Below are 21,165 nucleotides of genomic sequence, written 5' to 3'. Positions count from 1 at the left end.
TAATGACAAACTCAATGGAGAGCCAATAAAGACAAGCAAGAATACAAGCTAACCAATAAAGAAGGCACACAAAAGGAACCTAAGGAATGTATCTAGAATATGATGAAAAAAACTAAAATCAAACAAGACTCAAACCAGTTGAATCAAGAGCACATGCACATTGCATTGGAAAGGAATGGTCAATACTAAGTGTGAACCGTTTTTTTGTTTTTAATTCACTCTTTCTTTTCACTCAAATGAGTTAAAGATTATCCATCAATGCAGATTTTCACATCATATTCTTGTCCACAGATTTTCTTTTCAACTCACATAGATCACATATGCAACTAATCTTTTAAAGCACAGTTCACTTCGATGGCAGTTTTCCAATTCCATTCAAGTGGTCAATGGCATGTGACAGATTAAAAAATTGATTCAACTAACAAAAATATTTTGAAAAACACAACAAGTAAATAGTGTAGTGAAACTGTAAAAGAAAACACATAATTTCAGTCAAAGAAAAACATCGAAATATGCTGGAATCATCAGATTAAAGCACCAATTTGACTCAAACAATTTGACAGTGCAAAATAAAGCAACAGGAACCAGTATGGGATGAAGACTTAGAATCTGAAAAAACCAAGTTGAGGCACCAAATTTCATAAAACACGAAGAGAACAACAACAAGCAATTAATCAACAAAACTAATGCTGATGCAATGAAATAGAAATGGCCGAACAACTTCACTCACAAGAAAGACCATTGAAGATGTAGCAAACAGAATGTTCACAGATTGAACTTGGTATTACAGAATATAAGCACATATGCAATTGAGAGACATGGATAACTCTAAACTAGTGCACATAGTTGCAGCAAAGGAAATAAGTTACAATAGCAGACAAATGTTTGTCACAGACTGAATGAATGAACTATACTGCAACAATTTTTAATGCACATAATCTGCGGAAACATAAGCTGTAAAGCAACAAAAGATTAATCAACATTCAAGACAGATAACTAGGCTAACCACAGAAACAATAACATGTGATTAAGCAGACACACAAGTAAAGCAAATGCAGTTTCCATTTAGATTCCAACGACCAAGCAAGATGTCCAAAATCTGGATATGAATTGATCAAAGCAAATCTAAATTGCAGAAAGAACATGAAACCCGTGAATGCTCAAATATATTGATACAACACTCAAACTTAAACAAATATACTAGTCCAGCAACAACATTTGAGCACAAAACCAAGATTTAATCATCTGTGAAGGAATAAAAGACTGTAGTAAACAAAGTACTTATAATGCCTATGCTTTCACGGACCAAGCTTGCATTTCCACACATAGATTCTGATATGAATTAGAGTACAATGTGATGGAATGCGCATGAAAGGCTTCAGTCACAACTTGGCCAATAGTTTCAATTTCAGTAAAGCAACATATTCAAAGTGAAATGCAAAGATATATGCACACAAATTGAAACAAGAGCACTTTAAGTAGAAATTAAACACGAGCAGTGAAAAGATGAAGCACTGCAGAATATTTCCATTGATCTACTAGCAATATTAGAACTCCATAACACATACCAGAACAGAAACTAATGAGTCAAACACAAAACATGAACTGAATAAGATGCGAAATAGTGAACAAAACACATTGTAGGCACACATCTATGGAATCAACAACATATAAAACAAATTAAACATTCCCAAGACAAAACAGAGATCATAAAATTTTAAACCTACGTAAAAAAAAATGAAATCAAACCTAAGACATGCATTTGAGCAGCAGATTTAGAGAGCTATGACAATGTATCACGGTATTGATTCAGAAAATTAGATCAACAAAATTTGAATCAATTTTAGCAAGGAAAACATATCAAGAGCACAAAATCAACACCAGAGAAGCAAAAATGACTCAAACGAATATAGAACAAGACAAAATCGAACATATAAAGAGAAAAACAGTAAAGATAATGCTCGAATACTTAGCTTTCACGATATTTGAGAATCGAGTGGTTCTGAATACCACTTGATGAGGCTCCTCCGTCGTGGTACTCACCGAAAAACCTCTCCAATCGGTGTTCCACCGATTAAAACTCGCGGAAGGCCAGGGAAAACACAACGGAAGGCGAGGTTATGGTGTTTAATTTTGAATCTCTCCGGTCGTGGTATTTATGGGGGTGATGGTGGTGGTGGCTGTGTTAGTGGCGATGGTTATGGTTGTGGTAGTGGTGGTGGTGGCCGTGGTAGTTACCGTGGTGGTGGTGGTGGTCTTTCGACGTGGTGGTGGTGGTTGTGGTGGCCGTGGTAGTTACAGTGGTGGTGATGGTATTTCGACGTGGTGGTGGTGGTGGTGGTTGTGGTGGTGTTGGTCGTTGTTCTGGTGGTGGCTATGGTGGTGGTGGGGGTGGTGGCTGTGGTGGTGGTTGTGGTTGTGGTAGTGGTGGTGGTGGTGTTGGTCATAGTGGTTGTTGTGGTGGTGGCTGTGATGGTGGTGGCGGTCGTCGTCAACGTGGTTGTCAAATTTGTAGTGTTGGTAGCCATGGTGGTGGTGGTGGTTATGGTGGGGTTCCTGGCCATGGTGTTGGTGATGGTGGAAGCCGCGGTGGTGGTGGTGGTGGATGTGATGGTGGTTGTGATAGTGGTTTCGATGCTCGTGGTGGTAGTCGCGGTGGTGGTGGTAGTGGTGGTGGTGATGGCCCTGTTTGTTGCCATGGTGGTGGTCGTGGTAGTGGTAGTGATGATGGTTGTGGTGGTGGTGGTGGTTAGGGTGGTAGTGGTGGTGGTGGTGGTGGTGGTGCTGGCGGTGGTTGGCGTGGTGGTGGTGGTGGTGCCCAGGTGGTCGTGCTCGTGGGGGTGGTGGTGTTGCTGGTCGTAATGGTGATGGTTGTGGTGGTGGTGGTCGGGGTGGTGGTGGTGGTGGTAGTGGTGATTGCCCTGGTGGTGGTCGGGGTGGTGGTGGTGGTGGTAGTGGTGATTGCCCTGGTGGTTGCCATGCTGGTAGCCGTGGTGGTGGTGGTGGTGCTAGCCATGGTGGTGGTCGTGGTGATGGTGGTGGTGATTGTTGTGGTTGTGGTGGTGGTGGTGGTTGGGTGGTGGTGGTGGTGGTGGTGTTGGTGGCTGTCGTAGTGGTGGTGGTGGTGGTTATGGTGGTGGTGGTGGTCGTGGTAGTGGTCGTGGTTGTGCCCGAGTTGGTAGTGGTTGTCGTGGTGGTGGTGTTGGTCATGATGGTGGTTGTCGTGGTGGTGGTGGTGGTTGTGGTGATGGTCGTAAATATATTTTAGGTGTCAAATGGGAGTAAATATATTATAAATAGGTGTAAAAATATTTTAGGTGTCAAATGGGAGTAAAAAAAATTTGGTGTCAAATGGGTGTAAAAGTATTTTACATCTCAAATGAGTGTAAAAATATTTTAGGTGTGAAATTAGCATAAAAATATTTTACATCTCAATTGAGTATAAACAAATTTTAGGTGTCAAATGGGTGTAAAATGATTTTAGGCGTGAAATGGTGATAAAAATATTTTACGTGTCAAATGAGTGTAAAAGAATTTTAGTTTTCAAATGCGTGTAAAAATATTTTAAGTGTCAAATGGGTGTAAAAATATATTAAGTGTGAAATGGGAGTAAAACAAATATACGTGTCTAATGGGTGTAAAAGTATTTTAGGTGTCAAATGGTAGTAAATATGTTAGAGGTGTCAAATAGGTACAAAAATGTTTTAGGTGTCAAATGGGAGTAAAAAAAAAGGTAGGGGTCAAATAGGTGTAAAAATAATTTAGGTGTCATGTGGGACTAAAAATGTAATAGGTGTCAAATAGGTGTGAAAATATTTTAGGTGTCAAATGAGAGGAAAAAATATCAGATGTCAAATAGGTGTAAAATATTTTACGCCTCAAATGGTTGTAAAAATATTTTAGGTGTGAGATTAGCATAAAAATATTTTACGTCTCAATTGGGTGTAAAAAAATTTTAGTTGTCAAGTGGTAGTAAAAATATTACAGGTGTCAAATAGGTACAAAAATATTTTAGGTATCAAATGGGTGTAAAAAAAACTCTAGTGTCAAATAGGTGTAAAAATATTTTAGGTGTCAAATGGGAGTAAAAATATTATAGGTGTCAAATAGGTGTAAAAATATTTTAGCTGTCAAATAGGAGTAAAAAATTAGATGTCAAATGGGTGTAAAAATATTTTTTAGGTGTGAAATTAGCGTAAAAATATTTTGTCTCAATTGGGTGTAAAAATATTTTGTGTGAGATTAGTGTAAAAATATTTTTCGTCTGAATTGGGTGTATAAAATTTTAGGTGTCAAATGATAGTAAAAATATTACAGGTGTCAAATAGGTGCAAAAATGTTTTAGGTATCAAATGGGTGTAAAAAAAACTTTGGTATCAAATAGGTGTAAAAATATATTAGGTGTCAAATGGGAGTAAAAAAAATTTGGTGTCAAATGGGTGTAAAAATATTTTACATCTCAAATGGGTGTAAAAATATTTTAGGTGTGAAATTAGCATAAAAATAGTTTACATCTCAATTAAGTATAAACAAATTTTAGGTGTCAAATGGGTGTAAAATGATTTTAGGCGTGAAATGGTTGTAAAAATATTTTAGGCGTCAAATGAGTGGAAAATGATTTTAGTTCTCAAATGCGTGTAAAAATATTTTAGGTGTCAAATGAGTGTAAGAATATATTAGGTGTGAAATGGGAGTAAAAAAAATATACGTGTCTAGTGGGTGTATAAGTATTTTAGGTGTCAAATGGTAGTAAATATGTTACAAGTGTCAAATAGGTGCAAAAATATTTTAGGTGTCAAATGGGAGTAAAAAGTAGTTAGGTGTCAAATGGGTGTAAAAATGTTTTAGGTGTCATGCGGGAGTAAAAATGTAATAGGTGTCAAATAGGTGTGAAAATATTTTAGGTGTCAAATGGCTGTAAAAATATTTTATGTATGAAATTAGGGTAAAAATATTTTATGTCTCAATTGGGTAAAAAATATTTTAGGTGTGAAATGAGAGTAAAAAATAATCAGGTGTCAAATCGGTGGAAAAATATTTTAGGTGTCAATTGAGAGTAAAAATATAATAGGTGTCAAATAGGTGTGAAAATAATTTAGGTGTCAAATGGGAGGTAAAAAAATTAGATGTCAAATGGGTGTAAAAATATTTTAGGTGTGAAATTAGTGGAAAAATATTTTACGTCTAATTTGGCTGTTAAAATATTTTATGTCTGAATTGGTTGTAAAAAAATTTTAGGTGTCAAATGGTAGTAAAAGTATTACAGGTGTCAAATAGGTACAAAAATGTTTTAGGTATCAAATGGGTGTAAAAAAAACTGAGGTGTCAAATAGGTGTAAAAATATTTTAGTTGTCAAATGAGTGTAAAAATATATTAGGTGTGAAATGGGAGTAAAAAAAATATACGTGTCTAGTGGGTGTAAAAGTATTTTAGGTGTCAAATGGTAGTAAATATGTTACAAGTGTCAAATAGGTGCAAAAATGTTTTAGGTGTGAAATGGGAGTAAAAAGTAGTTAGGTGTCAAATGGGTGTAAAAATGTTTTAGGTATCATGTGGGAGTAAAAATGTAATAGGTGTCAAATAGGTGTGAAAATATTTTAGGTGTCAAATGAGAGTAAAAAATATCAGATGTCAAATGGGTGTGAAAATATTTTACGTCTCAAATGGCTGTAAAAATATTTTATGTATGAAATTAGGGTAAAAATATTTTATGTCTCAATTGGGTATACAAATATTTTAGAGTTTGAGATTAGCGTAAAAATATTTTACGTCTCAATTGGGTGGAAAAAAATTTTATGTGTCAAATGGTAGTAAAAATATTGCAGGTATCGTATAGGTGCCAAAATGTTTTAGTTGTGAAAATGGTAGTAAAAAATAATCAAGTGTCAAATGGGTGTAAAAATATTTTAGGTGTCAATTGAGAGTAAAAATATAATAGGTGTCAAATAGGTGTGAAAATAATTTAGGTGTCAAATGGGGGGTAAAAAAATTAGATGTCAAATGGGTGTAAAAATATTTTAGGTGTCAAATGGTAGTAAAAATATTACAGGCGTCAAATGAGTGTAATAATATTTTAGGTGTCAAATGGGTGTAAAAATATATTAGGTGTGAAATGGGTGTAAAAAGAATATAGGTGTCAAGTGGGTGTAAGAATATTTTAGGTGTCAAATGATAGTAAAAATATTAGAGGAGTCAAATAGGTGCAAAAAGATTTTAGGTGTCCAATGGGAATAAAAAAAGTTCGGTGTCAAATGGGTGTAAAAATATTTTACGTGTCATATTGGAGTAAAAATATAATAGGTGTTAAATGGGTGTGAAAATATTGTAGGTGCCAAATGAGAGTAAAAATAAATAGATGTCAAATGGGTGTAAAAATATTTTAGGTGTCAAATGGCTGTAAAAATATTTTAGGTGTGAAATTTGCGTAATTATATTTTGGTTATAATTAGTCGTATAGTACCCAGTTTGGGGCTAGAGTGTCAAATAGGTACTCGGTTTAAAAAAGTTCAATTGCATCCCAATTTTTGAAAAAGTGCTTCAATTAGGTCCCTTTCAGACAGAGTTGACTAACGCCGTTAGTCAACGTGCCACATGTTCCCGCTATGATCAACCATCCCGTCCCACCCCATCTGCTACCTCCCCACCAACCCAGATGTCGTCACCCCTTCACCGACTTCATCGCCAACACCCCCCTTCCTACCCAGTGGGAACCTTTCACCTTGGATCGCTATACTGGCGAAACTGACCCTAACGAGCACCTCAAAGTCTACATCACCCATGTCGCCCTGTACACGTCCCAAGATGTAGTCTTCTGCAAAGCCTTCCCCACCACCCTCAAAGGCCCTGCCCTAGAATGGTTCATAACCCTTCCGCCTTACTCCATCGACAGTTTCGACGTTCTTTCCCATATGTTCTCGACCCACCTTGCTGGCAGCCACCTACACCAAACTACCACAATCTCCCTCCTGGGCATTAGACAAGAACAAGGCGAACCACTCAGAGCGTTCATAGATCACTTCAGTAAGGCAGCTCTTCGCACCCCACACCTAAACCAGGAGATGATCCTCTAGTGCAAGGCACTTACCCTACAACCCGGCCCCTTCGCCAACAACCTCTACCTCCACCCACCTGTCTCTATGCACGAACTCAAACTACGTGCAGCCCACTACGTCCGCATGGAGGAAATGCAAACCCTCCACACCAAATTCTGCAATGACTATGCAGCCACCACCGCGAACCCTACCCCGCAGCCTCCCCGCCCTGATGCCCGCCCTCGCGAGCCTCACCAACCTCGCTTCACCAGATATGCCCCCCTTACCGTAGCTCGCTCTCACATTCTCGATGAGGCCCTACAAGCTAACCTAATCCCTCCACCTTGCAAGACAACCACCCCTCCTAAGGCAGACATGACAAAATATTACCGCTACCACCGCAACCATGGTGGCACTACAGAAGAATGCAAAGCACTCCAGAATAAAATAGAAGAACTGGTCCGTGCTGGCCACTTTCGCCATTTCATCTGCAGAGATGACCATTCCTCTTCCTCTCGATCTCGCTACCCCCCTCGATCCGACCATAGACGCCCTCCACATGATTCCCGTCACGACAGACGCCCCGCCCAACCCACCAACCAAGAACCCGAACCGGCCCGCACCGACATCACCCTCGCCGACCCTCCCCTACGTGGCACCATCAACACCATCTCTGGTGGCTTCGCTAGTGGAGGATCCACTTCTTCTGCCAGAAAGAGACACCTCTGCCATATCCAATCCATCAACCATATCACCCATTCCCACCACAGACGCCGCATGCCTCCTATCATCTTCACAGATGACGACTTTCATGGCCTTGAACATCAACAAGATGACCCCATGGTCATCACTGTTGAAATCGAAAACTACGCCGTTCAGAAAGTCCTTGTTGATCAGGGCAGCTTCGTTGACATCCTCTACTAAGCCACCTACCAAAAGCTTTAACTTCCGGAAACCGCCATGGTCCCGTATGACGAGCCGATCTATGGCTTCTCTGGCGAACAAGTATCCATCCGTGGCTACATCGACCTCCACACCGTCTTTCACGAGGGGACCCAAACCAAAACCATCGCAATTCGCTTCCTTATCGTCGACGCGCCAACATCCTACAATATCCTCCTGGGTCGTCCTTCCCTGAACACCCTTGGCGTTGTCGTCTCCACCCCCACTTGGCCATGAAGTTCCCTTCTCCTTCTGGTGACATCCTCACCATCCATTGCGACCAACGCTTGGCACGCGAATGTTACATGGCCAGCGTGCGCCCACAACTCCCTAATCAACAAACCAACCAAATTGAGCGACCACCTGACTTCGGCATCGCCCTGTCAGGCGAAGATCTCGACCCTAGAGTAGGCCGGGATGTTCGTCTCGAGCCAGTTGAGGAGACCTCCCCTCTAGAGCTTCCCAACGGCCACTCTATCAACCTAGGCACCGATTTGAACTCTGCTGAGCGTGCCATCATCACACCCATCCTCACCAACAACACAGACCTTTTCGCTTGGTCAGTCGTCGATCTCCTTGGGGTGGACCCTCTAGTGGCATCCCACAAACTATCCATCTATAAAGAAGCCCGCTACGTATCCCAGAAAAACGCAAACTTGGCGAAGAACGTCGGCTAGTAGCTAATGTTGAAGCCGATAAACTATTGAACGCAGGATTCATAGAAGAAGCTCAATACACCACTTGGCTTTCTAATGTAGTCTTGGTGAAGAAAGCTAATGGCAAATGGCGAATGTGTGTGGACTACACGAATCTAAACAAGCTTTGCCCTCGCAATGCCTACCCCATACCCAACATTGATCGACTCGTTGACGATGCGGTATGGAATAAGGTACTTAGCTTTTTAGATGCATATTCCGGATACAACCAAATCCCCATGGCCGTATCTGACATGCACAAAACCACCTTCATCACGGACGATGCCAACTACTTCTATAAAGTAATGCCTTTTGGTCTCAAAAACGCTGGAGCTACCTACCAACGGCTGATGGACAATGTTTTCAGTCACCTAATGGGACACTATGTCGAAGTATATGTTGACGACATGGTTGTACAGTCTCCAAGTCACCACCAACATACTGAGGACCTATTAGCAATCTTCTCTGCACTACACCAATACAACCTTCGCCTTAACCGAGACAAGTGTGTATTCAGCGTCGACCGGGGTAAGTTCCTTGGTTTTATGCTGACCCAGCACGGCATAGAAGCCAATCCAGAAAAATGCAAGGCCATCATCGAGATGCGCAGCCCCGCTACCATCAAGGAGGTCTAATGGCTCAAAGGCCGCCTCACAGCCATTTTCCGTTTCCTACCCAAGCTGGCCGAACAAACCCAACCCACAGTCCAACTCTTAAAGAAATCCACCCGGTTCACGTGGACTGATGATTGTGAACAAACCTTCCAAAAACTGAAAACCACCCTCACCTCACCACCTATCCTCCACAAGCCGGACACCCACCAACCCTTACTCGTATACATCACAGCCACCGACTACACCGTCAACGTCGCGCACGTCCAAGAGATAGAAGGCACGCAACATCCTGTCTACTTTGTTAGCAGGACACTGTAGGATCCCGAAACCAGATATCAAATGGTAGAGAGGTTGGCTTTATCTTTAGTCCACGCAGCTCGCCGCTTACACCCATACTTCCAAAACCACAGCATCACCGTCAAAACCGACTACCCAATCTAAAAAAATTTGCAAAAACCAGATATAGCCGGACGAATGTTATCCTGGGCCGTCGAGCTGTCAGAATTCAATATTCGCTACGAACCCCATGGCCCCATCGAAGCTCAATGCCTCTTAGATTTTATTAACGACCTCCAGCACACCCCCACATAGGACCAATGGACACTTCATGTAGATGGTTCCTCAAACCTAAAAGGTGTCGGTGCTGGCATTGTATTAGAAGAACCCAACGACATCCTCATCGAAAAATCCCTTCACTTTGCCTTCAAAACGTCCAACAATCAAGCCGAATACGAAGCTATCCTCGCCGGCCTTTCCCTTGCCCGTGAAGTAGGTGTCAAGACGCTGACATGCAAAACCGACTCCAAACTCACTATAGGAAACCTAAATGTCGAATTCCAGATTAAACACCCCATCCTTCTACAATATTACCATTTGGTCCGAACATTCATTCAATCCGCCTTTGAGTGAGTCCGCATCGAACACATCCCAAGAACCGACAACATCAGAGCCGACATCCTCTCTAAATTAGCCAACACCAAATTAAAAGTTCGCCACCGATCCATGTTGCCGCAAACACTATCTATACCCTCCATAACACATACCTGTCAAAACCTAATCCACTCCCCAACGGATAGCACCGCTCCTCCCTAAAACCACAGCTAGACCACCCCCTATATCCAATACCTAAAAACTGGCAACCCCCCACAAGATGCGGACAAAACTTGGCTGGCTAAGGCCGCCAGGTATACCATGACAGGCGATGACCTTTACAAACGCGGATACGGCCAACCCCTCCTCAAATGTGTCACGGTAGAGCAAGCATAGTATATCATTAAAGAACTACACGAAGGCATTTGCGGCTACCATTCCGGTGCACGTACCATGGCCACTAGAGTACTTAGAGTCGGGTACTTCTGGCCAACCATAGAAGTAGACTGCCAGGACTATGTCAGAAAGTGCAAACCATGCCAAAAACATGGCAACCTCATCCACCAAAAGCAGGAATAACTCCATCACATAATATCCCCATGGCCCTTCGCAAAATGGGCAATGGATATACTTGGTCCCTTCTCACCTGGCAAGGGACAAGTAAAATTTCTGATTGTAGCCGTCGACTACTTCACCAAATGGATAGAAGCCAAACCATTAACCACTATCACGGCCCAGCAGGTTCAACAGTTTGTTTGGAAGGACATCGTATGCAGATATGGCGTCCCACACACCATCATTACTGACAATGGCCAACAATTTATAGATAAGGAGCTATCAAAATTCTACACTGGCCTGGACATAAAACACATCACAAGTTCTGTGGAACACCCACAAACTAATGGACAAGCAAAGGCGGCCAACAAGGTTATCCTAATGGAACTGCGCAAACGGCTAGACAACGCCAAAGGTCGATGGCCCGAAGAGTTAGTAGAAGTGCTATGGGCTTACAGGTGCACCCCTCAATCAGCAACAAACGAATCCCTTTTTAGCCTAGTTTACGGCGCAAACGCCATGATACCAGTTGAAATTGGCGAACCATCCCTGCGCTGTGAACTACACACTTCATTAAGATTCCCACCACCTCCTTATCCCCCGCCGATAACTCATCCATCCCCATATCCTTGTATTGAGAAGGACTACCTGTCCAGCTAAATGGGAATTTTGTACTCCCATTTGCATTCAAGAAATGAGGTTTGCTTTCTTTCTTCACAACATCGTTGAAGTACCCGTCCTTGAAGTGCTTGAAAGACTGGGAAAATGCATCCAACCTACTGATACTAGGACGACTTATCAGAGACAGGCAAGTAGTCGGCTGACGGGGTTTGGTGTCGTAGAAGTACAAAAAAGCGTAAGGAGAAGGCTCCAGATATAGAGATTGACACAAGACGTGGAAAGCTTGCAAATAAGCCCAATTATTCGGGTGCAACTGTGTAGGTGCCACGTTCAATGCGCGCAACACACCCATAGTAAAATCATCAAACGGTAGTCGTACATGTAGTTGCGAAAAGTGACACATGTACATATAAAAGAATTTCTCCACAGCCCCTCCTGCCCGTGACACACACGGTCAACGGTGCTAACCCTCTCCAGGGAAACAATATCACCGCTTACCCCCTTCGAGATGACGAGCGTACAGTTCAACCAGGAGTTCAATAAACGAGACCACCAGAACAAAGATGATTGATTACGGACATTGGCAGCCGCCCACCCGTAACCGCCTTTGGCTGGCCAGTCACTCTCAGCCAATTCTTCAGGGGGATCTTCTCGAACCTCCCTTACCGTCTCCATGGGAATCCTACTCGTCATACCTCCGGAACTAGTACCCTCTTCATCTACTTGCCTATCTCTACTCCTCTCCGACCCCATACTCTCACTACTAGATGTGGACAACGATATACTATCGCTACTAGACATACCTTTTTCGTGTTTACGGAAAGATGTCGGCTGAAATTGGGAACTAGTCAGACAGTAAAATGCACACAAGATCTCTGAATACAAAACTCTCGCAAAGCCAAAGCCCAAGCCAAGGCCCGACCCAGAGAATAACCAGACATAATTAATGCTCTATAAATACTCGTGGACCCCAATAATTAAAGGTACGCATTCATTAATCACAGAGTTGACCTTTTTGAGAGTTTTGACTCACTTGAGCTTCAGAGTCCTTTCTGCAGGTAACCCCTTCTGGGTCCAAACCGACATATACCAACCGGGAAGAAGCCAACTGAGGAGATAGCGGACTACATGGTAAGGTGACGCTTGTGCCTAACTCATCTTCTTTGTTCTCTGTAGGAACAAAGATAATTAAGTATAAATATTTTTATAAAATTAAGTACTAATATTTATATTGTTCCTCTCAATTTCAGACCAAATTTATATAAATGATATACTAATATTTTTTATTAAAAATGACTTTTTAAAATATTACTTTATTAATTAATTTTTTATTAAGTACTCATGTTTTTTAATTTTTTTTAAATAGAACAATATTGTCTCTTACTAATGTTTAACCAAAATATCTATTGGTTTGAATGTTATACTAATTTTTTTTATCATTAAAAATGACTTAATAAAATGACTTTTACCAATAAATTTTAATATAAATATCAAATACTTAATTTTTGTTAAACTTTTATACTTAATTACTTTTAATTTTATAAAAAAATGGATTTTAATTATTAAAAAAAATTGGGACAAAATTGACTCAGATACACACACTTAGGTACTAAATTGAAACAAAAAAACATATATGGGGACTAAATCGAAATCAACACAATGGCATCTGATAGTGATACTGACACGTGGCACTAACAAATGCCACGTGGCACAGGGACGTGACACGTGGCATTTTTATTATTTTTTTCAAAAAATTTTAAAAAAAATTTTAAAATTTTAAAAAAAATCTAAAAAAATTAAAAAAACCACAGACTAAGACGTGGCACGTTGACTAACGGTGTTAGTCAACTCTGTCTAAAAGGGACCTAATTGAAGCACTTTTTCAAAACTTGGGATACAATTCACACTTTTTTTAAACAAGGTACCTATTTGACACCCTAGCCCCAAACTGGGTACCATATGACTAATTATACCTATTTTTTTTAGGTATTCATATAAAAAATGCAACACATGCAATTACTTTATTACTTGGATTCCATACTAAGATTGTTTTTACTGCTAAAGTTTAACAGTTTGGATTACATTGTTTAACAATTTTATTTCAAATGATCTTTATCTATTATGCTCTCTTCTTATTTTTGAACCATTCTCGCAGTATGGAATGAAAATATTACCCTAAATTCAACTATCAACAACTCCTTTACTGTCAGTGAAGATAGAAACCTACATGATCAAGCAATTCAATCTTCAAATAGAAAGCCATTGTTGGAGTTGACATGTCGTGGTAAGTTTGTTCACTGAATTTAAATTTCATTGAAATTCCCAATAATGAAATTGAAATGCAAAATGTCTCATTCATCTTTATATTTAATGTAATCTTTGTATTTTAAAGTGGATACATTTTTATTTAATTTTGTTTAATTTCAATTTGCAGACATTGACCAACTTAATTCTAAGAATGCAAGAACAAGAAGGAAAGTTATTACGAATCAAAAGATTGCAGAAAAAAGTAATATCATGCCTGATAAATCTAATATTATTTTATCTTTATTTTAATTCCTTTAATAGTTTTTGTATTACTAATAATTACTAACATTTCATGTAAAAAAATTCATGGTTCTACCTCCATTGGGTCTGGAATGGTTGGTAATTCAATTGAAATCACCAATGGTCCAATTTTGCACAAAACCAACATTAACAACAAAAGTAACAATCCAAGTTATAATCATGTCTCTATTTCACAGTACTTAAATGTGAAATAAGAACAAATTCATAGAATATCAAATAAGAAAACAGTTACAAATTAATATATCATCATTTTATATTTCATGTCTATACTTGTAGATATGGTTCAAAGTGACTGTCATAATACACAACCACTGTTGGATAAACTTACTAACAAGTTAGATCAAGAATTTGTTGGTAGCAGCTTCATTCCTGCTTTTGTGGATTCTTCTTCTTATTCTGAAGTTGTTAATCTTTTTTATGTTGAAGAGAACCAAAGTCGTAGTAATTTGTACTATTAACAAAATTAATTTGAATACTTTAATTACTCTTATTGTTACAAATTCATGCTGCTAATGTTTAAATCAATATTTAGACATATGTAAGCTGCCATGCTATACCAGTGCAAGATCAAGTAAATCATCTCAATATTTAGAAGCTGTAAAATTGGGCAGCCTTCTCTTCAGGAAGTTATTACACTTATTTCAAAGATATTGGATTTTGACAATAATCTTGATGAAGATTAGAATCATGGTAATCAATAATGGTTGATTATAAAAAATTATTTTTATTTTTTATTTTCCTTTATTAATAATTGTTTTTTTCATTTTATTTTAGATTATCTAATTGGGTCTTTCTCCTCTGATTTATATTCAAGAGCTGAAGTTCAAGGTTGAACACTACTTTTTAGCCAATTTATATTATTATACTGTACATATAAATATAAATATCTTTTAATTAATAACATATTGTTTTTTATGTACTTAGCAAATGTTGATGTAGGGGACTGTTCCATTGAGTGTCCCTATTGTCAAGCTCAATTGTGGTACGAAGAAAGATCTGATAAATGCAAAAGATTAAAACAAGTTGATTTCTCTCTTTGTTGTCAAAAGGGAAAAGTCCAACTTCCATTGTTGAAGAAACCTCCTCAATTGCTTCAAAAGTTGTTGAAAGGTGAAAGACACTACAAGCCAATATTTCTTACAGTACATAAGAAGTTACAACAACATGTTCTCATTTACATCAATTAGTTGTTGACAAAAAGAAGAAGATGAGCATCTTCCTCCAATAAAGAGTTTTGATGATGATGATGACTTATGAAGAAATATGGAAGACTTGGTGATGATGCATGGAAAAATGTTGAAGACTTAAAAGAATGCTTCGATTCAAGAGATACATTGAAGACTTATGGGTTTAGTTATTTAGGTTTTGTAATATGTGTATGTTATTTGAAATAGTTAAATTAGTATGTCAAGAGTCAAAAGGCAAAACCCATGTAGTAGAGCATTAAGAGAATTTTATTTATTTGCAAAACTCACTAGAATAATCGATTATTCTTAGTAATAATCGATCATCTCAATTAAAACTGATTTTTGAGAAAAGCCTCTGGAATAATCGATTATCACTGCTGATAATCGATTATAACCTGCTGATAATAGATTATCCTGACTGATAATAGATTATCACAGCAAGAAAAATATTTTCATAAAAGTTTCTGTGGTAATCGATTATCACTTATGATAATCGATTATCTATGGCAGTTGTGACTTAACTTTTCATATCCTTAACCTAATTTCTAAATAGGCTTCTATAAATAGAGTGGTAGGCTTTCATTAAAAAAACAGAAGTTAGAGAAGTTTGAGTACTTGAGAACTCTCTGTGGGAAGGCTTTGAAAAACCTAGTGTGGGTAGAGCGATAACTTTCATCAAGTGGGATCTTGAGTGATTGAGTGCTGCTGCTGTTGCTAGGAGAAGCCGATCATCCTTTGTGGGATTCAAAGGAGGTGTTCATTCCTTGTGTGATTCAAGGAAGGTGTTTTCATCCCTTGTGGATTTCAAGGGAGGTGTCTTCATCTCTTGTGTGATTCAAGAGAGGTGTTTTCTAAACCCTAATCTTTCTTATCATTGATTGTAAGTTTGGTTTATTTTAGTGATTTAGTTAATCTCGTTTTTGAAAGATTAACAACTGGACGTAGGGTCTTTTGATCTGAACCAGTATAACTACTTTGTGCAATTTTCTCTTCTCTACTCTTTTTATTTTATTGTGTTTATTAAAATAAAGGAAAGAATTTTAATTGATCTTTGATATTAAAAGGGAAAATATTAAAAGCACAATTTTTATTAAGAACCTAATTCACCTTCCTCTTGGTTTTTGTCCAAATGCTTAAACATTCCGCTGTGCGATACCAACATTGGTGTGAAAATTCATTCCTCAATCAATGATGGATGTGGTCCTCCTCAGTTTATTCTTAGTGGTCAAAATTACCATCGCATTGGAAGTTTATTGCCCGATAAAGGATCAAGTCCAAAATTTGCACAACTATATATTTATGACACAGAAAATGAAACAACAAACAAAGTTAGTCACTTTTGGTATGCCTACATACTTTTTTTTTATGAATCATTCTGTATATTATTTATCCTTTTGTAATTTTATAGGTCTAATATACAACAATCCATATTTGATAAATCATTGATAGAAGAGTTGAAAAACATGACTGACAAACACAATGTTCTTGCTCAATCATTCAAAAGAGTAAGAGATTTTATACATGATGATGACCGATCAGATTTTGGATTGAGGTTATTTAGACATCGCTTTAAGGATCTTAGAGTATACAATACCCGAATAGCAGATGAAGTCGCAGCATTGATAGTTGGTGATTTGAGCACTTTAGATGTAGGAAGAGACATCATTGTCAAGAAAGTTTGTGGTCAGTTAAAGAGACTACATGAAACTCATACAATTTGTCTTTCCTCTGCAATATCCTTTGATTTTTCCATATGGAGAGGATGGTTATCCAGAGGATACTCCATAGAGATTGTCAAAGATATGGTCAAAGTAGAAAGAGAATTCAGATTTCTTTACGAGAATTCATTGCTTTCAGAATACAAGATAGAAAGGTTGAATTTGGTAACGTTATACACTCACATAGATTGTTTCAACAATTTTTAGTGGACACCTACACAATGATTGAAGCCCAAAGGTTGTCTTTTATAAGAAATAATCAAAAACTCATTCGTTGTGATATTCTAAATGGGTTACAAGAAGTTGTTAACAAAGGTGAAACTGAACCTTCTTCCATTGGAAAACGTATAGTTTTGCCAGCTTCATTTACAAGTGGCATGAGTTACATGTTAAATAATTGCCAAGATGCTATGGCCATTTGTAAGAGGTATGGCTATCCAGATTTGTTTATAACAATCACATGTAATGTCAATTGGCCTGAAATTCTTGATTTTGTAAAATCAAGAGGTTTAACTACTTCAGATAGGCCAAACATTGTTTGTAAAGTTTTTAAAATGAAATTAGACCAAATGATGACAAATTTCAAGAAGAATAATTTCTTTGGCAAAGTCAATGCAGGTACACAAACTACATTTCCATCATTTTGATTTTTTACCGCCAATTGTTTTGTATACTAATTATCTTCAAATTATAGGTATGTATACAATTGAATTTCAAAAGAGAGGTTTGCCACATGCTCAAATATTATTATGGTTGAGTGACTCAAACAAGTTAGAAAATGCAAAGCACATAGATGAAGTAATCTCTGCTGAACTTCCTCATCCAGATCTGTATCCAAAACTTTCAAAGGTTGTTAAAACATATATGATACATGGTCTGTGCGGAGCTGCTAGATTCACTCAACTCACTCTCTTCACTCTGATTTTTCTCTCCTTACGTGCAGTACCAATAGAGAGCAAACCAAACCTTTTTCTCCTCTCCAAATTACCTTTTAAATGTGACTTTAAGGTGGTTTAATTGCACAAAAACGAAATTGACATAATAGTGATGTTAATTACCATTTATTTGGCCTTTATGGTCTGTTTTTCAGCTACCCATGGCTGCCTATTCATCTAGGATTTCCATCAACTTTTCATATTCAAGCCAAAGCCAAAAATACCAAAAATAAGGTTTAATTTAGGTTCTCCAAGGTTTGAACCCATGACCTCACCAATGCCAAGTCAATGCTAAACCATCATGCCCATTCATGTTTCATGCTAATTAATACAATTCAAGCATTATATCATGAGAACGTGATTAATCATATGATTAAAAAATAATAATTAAATTGAAATTATCATGAATCCTGACTTCTTTGATGACGGTGCTATACTTTTCCCTACAATTGATAGTGTTGAACAAGTAAATGACTTCATTTTATCTTTGATTCCTGGTGAAGAACAAATTTATGATGATCAAGAAATTCAAGGTGAGTGGTTTACTCAAGAGTTTCTAAATGATATCAAATATTCAGGAATTCCAAATCATAGGATTAAATTGAAAGTTGGCGTACCAATTATGCTTTTAAGAAACATTGATCAAGCAAATGGTCTTTGCAATGGTACAATGTTGCAAGTTAATGATTTGAGAAAGAATGTGATCTCTGCTATGTCATAACAAGCAAAAATGTTGGTGACAAAATTTTCATTCCAAGAATAAACTTGACACCTTCTGATTCCAGCATCCCATTTAAATTTCAAAGGAGGAAATTTCCAATATCCTTATGCTTTGCAATGACAATAAACAAAAGTAAAGGCCAAACTCTTTCTAAAGTTGGACTTTATCTTCCTTGTCCAGTTTTTACTCATGGACAATTGTACGTAGAAATTTCTAGAGTCACAACAAAGAAAGAACTCAAAATTTTAATTTTGGATGAAGATGGAAAAGTAAGCAATACAACTACCAATGTGGTTTACAAAGAAATATTTGAAAATCTTTGAAAAGAGATATACAACTTACTTAAAAAAATTATTATAATTTGTCAATTATTATATCTTTAACTGTAATTCCTTTGTTTTGTTGCAGATTATAATATGCCATAGTGTATACTATACACTTTTAGGATCTTTTTTATAGCTACGGATCATACATCGCAATGCTAGGTGGAGTTCCCAAATACAACATAAGTCGTATTGTCCCAAGACTACCAAACTCGTCAGCTATTTACTGAGGAGGGCAATCTATCTTAACCCATCTATACTGGCCACAACCAGCACACTCACACCGGCAACACTCGCCAACCCGAGCTCAACTCAAGGGTTCCTCGTGTTCATCCGCCATCTTGAGCTCAACTCGAAGGATGCCATTCCGAGCTCAACTTGAGGAATGCTATGTGCTTAACCCTTATCCCGAGCTCAACTCAAGGGATACGTTCCGAGGTCAACTCAAGGAACCCAACAATCTTACCTTTGAAGCATCTCCAAAAAGCCTTGTAGATCACACCTGCAGATCCTAACAACCAGGACTCATAGCAGCCAAATAACCTAGCGGGGGACACATACCGTTAGGCGCAATCAGCTTCCAGGTCACCTGGCGGGGGACACGTACCGCAAGGCACCAAGCGCTTAAAAAAAATACCAATACTGTAGATACCGCCTGCCGGACTACCCTACCGCCAGGCGCACGGGTTTCAGGTGTGACTGTTGTAGCGGATATTGCTTGGCGGAAACTCTCTATCGTCAGGTGCCTCAAGTCTAATCACCCACTGGATCAACGCTATCGCCTGACGGTTCACACATCATCGCCTGGCGCCATGACAGTGTTTGCAAAAATTCTGGTTTCTACTACAGTCCAAGCACATTTGCTTACACTACATTTATCTGATTATCTTCCCATCATCTTATAACTTTGCGGCTACCAACAACAATAAGGCTCAATCATTACTCCCTAACTTTACAACCGTACCTAATCAAGTACGAAATTAAGCTTCTTCCTTCTCATCTTATGATTGCTCTTTGATTCCTTATCAGTAAGTTGTTGCCAAGCCTATTACCACTATTATAGAGTCCTTTTCACAATCCAGAACTAACATTACTAATCATGTGTCTCAATGCCTTGTTCCTTTCCACAACTAACAACCCAAATTTGCCCAAGTAACTTGCACATAAACATGTGCTGGAATACCTAATACTCATCTCAAATATTCTTTACAATTTAGTGTCTAATACTGTATATTTAGCTATCCTTCCACAATACTATTTTACCATCACTTATGTCCTAATCACTCATATGCAATATTCTAAACTGTATAAACTTTTAACCACGATTTTCCATTTTAGACCATTTCCACTCAATCCCCGATCATACCATTATTTCACATCTAACCTCACATGACTCTCACCACTCATCAAACACTCAATTGTACCCCTATGATACGACGCCTAGCGGCGTCCTACGAACCACCAGATGGTTCCTGTAATCTCCAAGAACTCTCATTCTCGTAAGCTCTGAGACCTTTAAGTCTTGTACATAACTATGGTTTTTGTTCCATTACACAGTCCCCAAGCATGTGAATCTCGTCGCACATATTCGTTCAAGTAATCCCCACAATTTTCCTTAAAAGTTCGTCCTTAATTCACTTATTAGCAAAACCCTCAACGTTTCCCAACTTAACATTGTTTCATTTGAATTAACTATCCATAACATGAGATCTGAAGGCAATTCAACATGAAACCATCCTCCAACGAATTACCCTGGTTTTCCACCCATCAAAATCTCCCAGAACCCTAAAATAATCAAATAGAGCCAAAATGTTCATGTCGCCTGGCGGAAATTTATCCCCACCAGGCAGTTCAAAAAGAAAATCTAGGACTGGGCATAATTCACGCATCGCTTGGCGGTCGGGAAAGTACCGCTAGGCAATTCTTTTTCCAGAACCCAAAACCAGCATAAAATCAAAGTCTCGCCCAACAGTGCTTAATCACCCGCCAGGCGGTTTCTGGAAAAATTATAGAAACGCAGAATTTCATCAATTAATAGAGTACATTTATCCAATTTATCATAAATTACATGGTAATAGCAAAACATAGGATTCGAACCCAAGTCCTCTAACACAATTAAAGTACTCTCAACCACTTGAGCTAGTACTTTTTCACATTATACCAATCAAAAATTAATGTCATAAATGATCTTCCCACCCGCATTTATTAATTAATTAATTAATTAATTAATTAATTAAATTCTGCAGGTCTTTCATTCCTCCACCTTTAAATTTTCCGTCCTCGAAAAAGAGAACTTACCAGTGAATAGGTGAGGATAAAATTTCCTCATAAGATCCTCCATCTCTCACCCCATCTCTTGAGTTGCTTCATCCTAGAGAACCTTC

General features: G+C 38.3%; 1 protein-coding gene and 1 pseudogene across 1 annotated transcript; both read left to right on the top strand.

The window, feature by feature from the left end:
- Nucleotides 1-2,016: 2,016 nt before the first annotated feature.
- LOC114194901 (loricrin-like) lies at nt 2,017-2,753 on the top strand. The gene is made up of 2 exons (XM_028085307.1): nt 2,017-2,117; nt 2,426-2,753. Exons 1-2 carry the CDS (start codon nt 2,017-2,019, stop codon nt 2,751-2,753), a joined length of 429 nt encoding a protein of 142 aa, XP_027941108.1.
- Nucleotides 2,754-18,140: 15,387 nt separating this feature from the next.
- Nucleotides 18,141-18,781, top strand: LOC114194900 (annotated as a pseudogene).
- The last annotated feature ends 2,384 nt before the right edge of the window (nt 18,782-21,165 follow it).

This window comes from Vigna unguiculata, chromosome 8 (genome assembly GCF_004118075.2).
Source record: "Vigna unguiculata cultivar IT97K-499-35 chromosome 8, ASM411807v1, whole genome shotgun sequence".
NCBI classification, from domain to species: Eukaryota; Viridiplantae; Streptophyta; class Magnoliopsida; order Fabales; family Fabaceae; genus Vigna; species Vigna unguiculata.
Note: the sequence above shows the minus strand (reverse complement) of the source record. Positions and strands in the feature narration are given on the sequence as shown.